Source organism: Tasmannia lanceolata, unplaced genomic scaffold, assembly GCF_043159265.1.
Source record: "Tasmannia lanceolata isolate RefF3 unplaced genomic scaffold, GAP_Taslan_0.1 ptg000005l, whole genome shotgun sequence".
NCBI classification, from domain to species: Eukaryota; Viridiplantae; Streptophyta; class Magnoliopsida; order Canellales; family Winteraceae; genus Tasmannia; species Tasmannia lanceolata.
The window spans coordinates 14,179,613-14,188,196 of NW_027518682.1; the positions used below are offsets into that span (position 1 = coordinate 14,179,613).

Sequence of the window (8,584 nt, forward strand, 5' to 3'; positions counted from 1 at the left end):
TGATTTGGGTTTGTGACTCGGCGTGGAAATCGGCGCGCCGAGCCGCAAAAGTGCGTAAAGGATCGGTCAAAAAGGCAGATCCTAGGCACTGTACACGCGTCAGCATGCCAGTGCTCGTCTCGGATTGTAAACTATCGTCTATCTTTTTGACACATGTCAATCTCTCATTGCTCACAATATTACGTCTCGCGTTTCGTGAGACAGACAGAGAAAAGAAAAGCAAAGAAAGACAGTAGAGTCCCCAACGGAGATGGGGCCCAACATCTCGTGCATAAATTCGAACTACTTTTCGTGAACAACACGATCCAAGTCCTCTCTCTCTCTCTCTCTCTCTCTCTCTCTCTCTCTCTTTGTTTTTTGATAGGCCATGGGGGAACAGTACGGGCTCCCGGATCTACGACAACTGATGGGAGGGAGAACCCATTTTCCGTCAGTCGGAGAGACTTTTTCAGGCCACCAGAATCTGAGTTCCGGCCATCAGCATTATGAGATGATGATAATGGGTGGTGATGTGTTGACTCAGAGGTTGGATTTTAGGTCAGATTCTTCTTCTCTTTCACCTTTTGAAGAGGGTTTAGTAGGAGATGGTGGTAATGGGAGATGGCCAAGGCAAGAGACTCTTACACTACTAGAGATCAGATCTCGTCTTGATGCAAACTTTAAGGAGGCTAGTAAAAAAGGAGTGTTGTGGGATGAGGTATCTAGGTAGATTACACTTTCTCTTTTCCTTCATATTTATTACCACTCATTAATCATGATGATGGTTCAGTTTCTCATTTTTCTCTAACATGTTTTTACTTTTATAGTTACTCAGGAAACCATATGTTGGTTTTAGCTGTGGTTTCGTCTAAAAAAAAAAAAGGAAAAATCCTTTCAAGTTTGATTTGAAACGCATGCCTTAAGCTGCTTTGAGCAACAAACATGACAACAATTTATGGATTACTTAGATGCCTATGTAAATTTTTTTTTTTTGGATGTTTTAAAGTTTTGAGTCTTTTTACAACTCTTTTCAAGGTCTGTATCCCTTTAAGGTTTACTTAGATGCCTATGTATTTGTTTTGGATGTTTTAAAGTTTTGAGTCTTTAACAACTCTTTTGAAGCTCTTACAGGCAAACCCTTTTCTTTTTTTAGCAGGTTTTGAAGTTTTTAATCAGAGACCTATGTCTTTGTGTTCCTGGTTTTCCCTTTGATTTTCCTGGTATATATTGAAGTTTTTATGAACCCTTTCCAAGTTTACTTGGAAACCCAGATCTTTGTTTTGTGTTACATAATGAAATCATCTTTTTTGTATTGGAGAAAAAAGAGGAATTGCACGCGATTATCTGCTTTTTACTAGTTTCAGTGTCAGTAACAAGATACCCTTTGAGGTTTACTTAGAGTGCACGCTTGTGTTTTGCTAGTTTTGCATTAGAATATGACTGTCTTTTCAGTTTAATTAAAGATTTAGACCTTTTGCTGGTATTCTGTTAGAAAACTGACACCAACTTGATGTTGCCTTAGACCCTTGCATCTTTTTCTTAACATTTTTATGTTTAGGAAATTATGGTCCCTTGAGGTGGCACACCAGTCACAATTACTGAGTTGGGTAAGTATCCATGAAAGGAAAACACATTAGTTGCTAGCATTTGATGTTAAATAATACAAGAAAACTGTGTCTGTTTTTCCAATAACCTAACTATTTTTGGATGTATGATTTTTTCTAGAGTGAGAAAAGGGTGTAATTTCTTGTTGCAGGATAATGGCAGAGGAGCACGGCTACCGAAGGAGTGGGAAGAAATGTAGAGAAAAGTTCGAAAACTTGTATAAATACTACAAGAAAACCAAAGAAGGGAAGGCTGGGAGACAAGATGGAAAGCACTACAGGTTTTTCAGGCAGTTAGAGGCTCTCTATGGAGAAAACAACAATCCTTCTTTAGAAACTAACCTTGTTGGAAATAACCCATGTCTCCATGTCTCTAATAATCCTCCAAGTCATGAAGCTTTGCAACCACATAAGCTCTGTGAGAGCCTTAGTCTCTCTAATTCTTCAGACTTCTACACTTCATCTTCCGAGGATAGTGATGCTATAAAGACTACTAATGATACCAAAAATCTTAAAAGGGGACGAAAGGGCTGGAAATCAAGGGTGAGAGAATTCCTAGACTTACAGATGAAGAAATTCATGGAGATACAAGAAGCCTGGTTAGAAAAGATGTTGATCACTTTAGAAAAAAAAGAGCAAGAGAGAATTTGTAGAGAAGAAGCATGGAGGAATAAAGAGGCCCAGCGATTCGATCAAGAACATAAATTCTGGGCTAACGAGCGAGCGTGGTGCGAAGCTCGGGATGCTGCACTAATGGAGGCCTTGCAGAAAATTAGCCGGCGAGAATTACCGGCTCGGTCTCCCGAGGAGCCAATGGGGATGGAGATTCACAACGATGGTGAGAACGAAAATGAGATCGAAAGCGAAATAATTGAGGGCTCCTTAAACAATACAAGATGGCCGGAATGCGAGATTTCAAGCTTAATTAAGTTGAGAAGTAGTATGGAATTAAGGTTTGAAGAAGGTGGGTCTTCGAAGGGCGCTCTGTGGGAAGAGATCTCAGCAAACATGAGTTGTTTGGGCTACGATCAGAATGCGAAGAGGTGCAAAGAGAAATGGGAGAACATCAACAAGTATTTTAGGAAAAGCATGGAGTGTAACAAGAAACGTAAAGAGAATTCAAGAACATGCCCTTACTTCCAGCACCTTGAGTCTCTGTACAAACAAGGACGTGGGTTTTGTATCAATGGAAGCGACGAGCAAGCATCTGAGACCGTCGGGCTTCGGACCACCGACTGCCCTTCTCTGTCTAATTCTAATGCAGTTGCGCTGGGGAATGATAGCCGCTTGCGATTTCTGATTTCCCAAGGAGAAAACTTGTGGGATAATTATGGTATACAGCTCAACAAAGAGGATAACCAGTAATTTTATCAGAATAAATTATCAAGGGTTTTTACATGTCTGCAACTCAAGAGGAGACATGTATTGGAAGATGGTTAGACTTGTTGAGAGGCATCAGCTTTGGAGTGTTTAAGTATCTCTTGAGAGATCTGTTTTTGAGTGAGTAGCTAAGTAAGGTTTTATATCAGTTAGAATGCATGTTGAGTGAGTTTAAGAAATGCAATCAAAGACATTCCAAACAAAACCTTGCTGTAATTCACTAACCTTGTGCACTTGTGCCGGAATTAAAATAAAGATCAAATGATATGGGGTGTTTAGATTCCATTTATTCACGCTCTGTATTATATTATGCCTATTTCCATCATGTATCAGGGCCCAACCTTGATCAATCTGGACTGTCCATAGGGTGCACTCCATGGCATTGGATCTTATTGTAGTGTATAACCTTTGTGTTGGATCATTCATCTAGCTTAATATCATTCATCTAGTTTAATAACATCAAATAAATTTCTGTTAGTAGACAAAACGAAGTAATCAGAAGTTTCAACTAGGGTATCCGTCATACCGATCAATCATAATTTGCACTTGGGATGCAAATTATGTGTAAACTGCAATCTCAAAAGCCTTCCATATTACAGTGTAAACTCAAAACTGTCTAAGCAAAGAGAAGAATACAACATGAAGGAAAATGTCAATTAGCTGTAATAACTTTCACCAAATAAAGCCACTTCATTTGCAGAACTTGTATACCAAATGGGTCTAGTTGTATCCAACACAAAGAAACCCTAACAACAAAATCATTTTTTTTTTATAATGACACTGAGAAATTTGGAAAGAAAGGGCCGCAAATGGTACATTGGTTCACCAATCAAGAAGGAGAAGGGATTCTATAGTGTAATCAAAGGTCATAATAAGGTAACGAGGATTAGTCCAAAGTCTACATTCCTCGTATTCGCATGCATGAATTCCAATTTACAGACCCCACATTTGATTGATCCAGACCGTCAACCAATGGGCGCCACCTATAGATTGTCCATGGCTCAAGTCATGCTCTAATCAGGCAGTTCTTGCATATAAGGCTTTAAATGGTTAAAACATCCAACAATTAATATGTTAATTAAATCCGTACCCAAATGTAGAACACATGATATTAATTGAATCTAAATATGATTGAAAATAATCTATAAATGATGTACAAAGAAATTGAAATGAAATAGACATGAAAACATGTAAATAAAGTACTTGCTCTCTGCCTGGGCTAGCACCCTTCCAGACGAGTTCATTTTACTCATTAGATAAAAATTTAAGATTTAAATTGAAACTTTGTCTGAAAATACAATTCTAATATGATAAGGCGGATGCGCTAGCTAAGCGTGGTGTTTCCGGTATGTGGTTCGACCACCTTCCTCCCTGAGAAGGGGTTTTCTCTGTATTTTGTTTTTTTCTTTTTTCCTGTTTCTTTCTTGCTTCCTTTTGTAGATATGGGTGATCCATCTCGGCCTCCTTAATTTGCTATGATATATAATTATTGCCATTTCAAAAAAAATAAAAAATGGATTACAATAAAAAAAATTAAAATTAAAATGAATAATTCTTTAGAATCACAATCTTTGAAAATCGATCTACTTAATTAGGGGAAAGAGTATTTTCGAATGAATAATTGAAACTAATTAAAACGACATACTTGAGCATGCAAAGAAAGATGCAAATTAAATAGTAAAAAATTAAAATAAATATAAAATAACATCCTTAACAAGCCTTGAAATAGAGATTAAACTAGAAAAATAGAACTTAAACTTTACTTGTGTAAACCATTGAAAACACTTACCTCTAAGAAAGGGGAGAGGACGAGGTCGAGTGTAAATCCTTGGGTTTGATAGGAGAAAGCTTTAAAGTCAAATTTACCATTTTCAAGCCCTCATGCTCTCCCTTGAGGGTAAGGGTGCAACTCGGGTCGATTTTTGGGAAGTTGGTTTGATCTTTTACCATAAAATGGGGTCGGATTGAGGTTCATGCATTTCTTTACTGTATCATGTTCTTCGTTGTTGTATATTTTTCAGTCTCTTTTCTCTTATGTCTTGACATCTCTTCCGTAAGGGTGGGGGCGACTATGAATTTGGGCAGATATTAATTATGCCTCTAATTTGTGTTAGACACTAATTCTAAAGATATTATGATTGTTCCTTATTAGAAATGCCCAACAGGTTCAAATTCAAACAGCATGCTGAGATATGCTAGCGGGTTCTCCAAATCTCAAAAGATATGCACACGTGTCTGAGATGATAGAGTTGTTGTGTAGTTGTGATTCCTTTATTCTCTCAGATTTCTCAACAGTCATTATCCTCGTAAAGGATTTAAATTTGAAAATGTACTTATCCTTTTCTGATATGACTCTATAAATAAAAAGAAAAGCTCTCACTCACGATAGAGTGGTGAAGCTCATTATCTTCCCATTTTTCTTCTTCTCTGTTTTAGGTTTCTATATTCCTAAAGAGTTTGTATGGTTCCGATTGAGTTTTATGGAAAAATTGAATTTTTGCTTAGATTTGATTGTTAAGATTAAAACAAGGGTGTATTCACGAATTAAGGCTTTCTTAGAGGTTTGGTTTTGGTAGCAAATAGTTTAGGGATATTTTGACAATCTTAATAGGAAATAACAAGTTTTAAACCAGTTTGAAACAGTCTAGATTATGATTTCTAATATTCTAAGGTGATCTCTTTTATCATCAGGCATATAACATCCACAAGGTGGGGTGGGAGCTTTTATAAACGTCAATGGCCTTGTTAATTGCTCTCATTGTTAACTTTCCAACAGCAATTATAATGGAGACACAGTAGTTTTAAGGGAGACCTAGTAGTTTTAAGATTGGTCTTCGCTGTGGATTGCCCCCTCTATTGTAGCCCCCCTAACTTTGTACTTTTTTCCTTTTATGATATCTGGTTGGGGACCTGCCTGACCCCATCTTACCAATCGAAAAAAAAAAAAAAAATTGGTCTTCGACGATGACGTCTTGTCAGCAACATCATGCTATGATCTACTTTAGGTAGATTTTTGAAAAATGCTTTCAAATAACGTATTCCATTTGAGAATAATCTATGATAGGGAAATGATATTTTCCCCCTCCTAAACGGATAAAATCCCCTCCTTTAACGTTATCCGTTAAGTTTTAAGGGCATAGAAAAACGTTAAAAGGGGTGAATTTATCCTCAAGCAGTGAACCATTGTCACAGAAACCGTTAAAGGGGGGGATTTATCCTCAAGCAGTGAACCATGAACCATTCTCACAGAAACCGTTAAAGGGGGGATTTTATCTGTTTAGGAGGGGGCGAAATATCAGTTCCCTAAAGATATGATGTACCGTTTAAAAGGTTAGGATTTGCTAGGGACCATCTCAGATGGCATTTCGCGAATGAGCTGTTGCATGTGAGAGCAGCCACCACAAATGAATTAAATGAATAAGACAAAATCTACTGAAAAAATGAGCCTGTACAACTGCTCTCACATGCAACAGCCCAGCAGCGAAATGCCTTCTGCAATGGATGCTTGCAAATCCTTATAAAAGGTTTTGAAATTACGTAAACTCAAAGTTTCGAAACATGGGTTGACCAAAACAGTTTTCTACTCAAATATTTAGAGCCAACTTTGAAAATTATCTTGTAAACCTGGGTTACTTTTAAGAAATTGTTAAGAGATGCTCTGATAGATTCAGAAGATAACAACTAATCAGTATTAGACAGGAACAAAATGTATATTGTCAATCGCTTTTGATACATAACTCGTAGGGTGTGCGTTTGAGGTCGAGTCCCAATATGTTTCATGTGATTACGTACAACTAATGTTTCCCCACCTCTTGTGTGCTGCCACTGGATTCCTAGAAATCGGGCCATTGAGTGGTTTTTTTTTTTTAATTTCCACTGTGGATAGGCCATGCCACAGAGAAAATTTTATATTGGTCAATCCTAACCGTTTACATTATAGGCTCTAAAGCGTGGAGTACAAAAAGGGTGCAAAAATCTGCACATATCATAGGGTTATAATCATCTGATGCAGAAGATTTTTGGTCTATGGCCCATTCACTGTTGGGCCCAAAAGATGAATGTTTTGATGACCAAATTGGTGGACCCAGGTGATTTTAAATTATATACATACCATTAATGTGCATATACAAAAGCTAAACAAGTTTTTGTCTAAAGGTAAAGGTAAATACTTCATTTCATACCCGAACTGAGGTTCGACCGAGGTAGTGGGAGAAGGGCTCAGGGCAGTTCAATGGTAAGTGAGAGGGGTTTCACAAGTGAAGTGAGTTCAGTAACAATATTCAAGCAGAGATTTTATATTATATACCGGGCACCATGTAATTTCTCATTCAAGCAATGGCGAGTTTGAGATGAGAGGAAAGGGGTGGCTATTAATTTTTTTGTTTTAAATTGTAGCATGTGGGAATGAATAGATAGATCCCTTTCTTTTCTATTAATCAAGAGGTCCCCACTTCCTCGGAATAATCCTGTTTCATAGACTTTACTCCAATATGACCCCACCACTCACAAACGTTGAGACTGAGACCGGGCGTGTTTGCTCTCTAACTATTCAACAAAAAAGAAGAACAAATCCCCTCTATTTTATGTCAGGCAGTACGAGTAACTCTCATTGGAGCAAGTAAAGGTAAGAGATGTAGGGAGGGAGAGATCAACTCATCAAGTTCTCATTGAAATATGATCTACACAAGGAAAAGCAGTTGTCATTCCTTAGTTATCAGGCGCATTTTTAAAATGTCGGGAGTCGCAATATGGCTATCAAATTAAGTTCCGAATTGGTGAATGGCCCGAAAGGGAGTGCTGAATTAGTGATGCATACTAAAACAAAGGGAACAAAAAGAAGAGACTCATAGAATGATACAACCAAGTCACAGTGGCCATCCCTTTAGGGCATATCCTAGACCTGACGTTTCCTTGTGAGCCCAAGTACCACTTCTCTTATTACAATTTCCAAGTACAGAGTGACAAAATAGAAAAAGGGGAGTGCAGATATCATTTCCTTAAAACAAGGAATAATCAAAATTAAGATGCAACGAAGGAAACACAAGCCTTCCAAGTCTACACAGGCGTCCTTCTTATAATAGATGAAAACCAACGTAAGAAGAAAGCTGATATTTGGCAGACCAATTTTGTGACCGTTTTACAATTTTTAATGAAAGATAAGTTGCATGATTAAAATGACAATATACTCTTGTTCTTTCGACTTTCGCAAGAGAACCATCATGGAAACATAAGGAGAAAGCAGAAGTAATGGAGACAGATTTGTCACAAATTTTGGAACAAAACTACCTTAAAAACAATCAAACCTGTGTCAAAATGAGCAAATCTCATCATGCCAGCAAAAAAATTAGGTCTTTTGAAGTCTGATTGCACAAATTCAAATATTTACATGTCACAACCACAAATTCAAGTAGAGGAAGACTCGCTCAATGATATTTGATCCTGCGGTCAATGAGATCCAGGATCAAGTAGCAGAATCACATGTTCGTTTTCATTACGTGTGGAGAACGGCCAATGTGAATGTTGATAGATTAGCTCAAGTGGGGGTGGAGAATCTCATGTTCGTCTCTAGATATCTTTTGATTTCCTCCCTCTCTGAGGGCTTTTTTCATTCTATTTGTAAT

At 37.6% G+C, this 8,584-nt stretch overlaps 1 protein-coding gene across 2 annotated transcripts; it reads left to right on the forward strand.

The window, feature by feature from the left end:
* The first annotated feature begins 318 nt into the window (after positions 1-318).
* Positions 319-3,256, forward strand: PTL (Duplicated homeodomain-like superfamily protein). Of its 2 annotated transcripts, none has more exons than XM_077378369.1 (2): positions 319-705; positions 1,736-3,256. In XM_077378369.1, exons 1-2 carry the CDS (start codon positions 368-370, stop codon positions 2,946-2,948), a joined length of 1,551 nt encoding a protein of 516 aa, XP_077234484.1. In that variant the 5' UTR covers positions 319-367; the 3' UTR covers positions 2,949-3,256. The 2 variants fall into 2 exon arrangements, with proteins under 2 accessions (XP_077234484.1, XP_077234485.1); XM_077378370.1 differs by having other exon boundaries at positions 566-697.
* The last annotated feature ends 5,328 nt before the right edge of the window (positions 3,257-8,584 follow it).

Coding starts and splice junctions, on each gene's coding strand:
- PTL (XM_077378369.1), top strand. CDS start 368: ATGGGGGAACAGTACGGGCTCCCGGATCTACGACAACTGATGGGAGGG. Junction 706..1,735: donor TTGTGGGATGAGGTATCTAG/GTAGATTACACT, acceptor TTCTTGTTGCAG/GATAATGGCAGAGGAGCACG.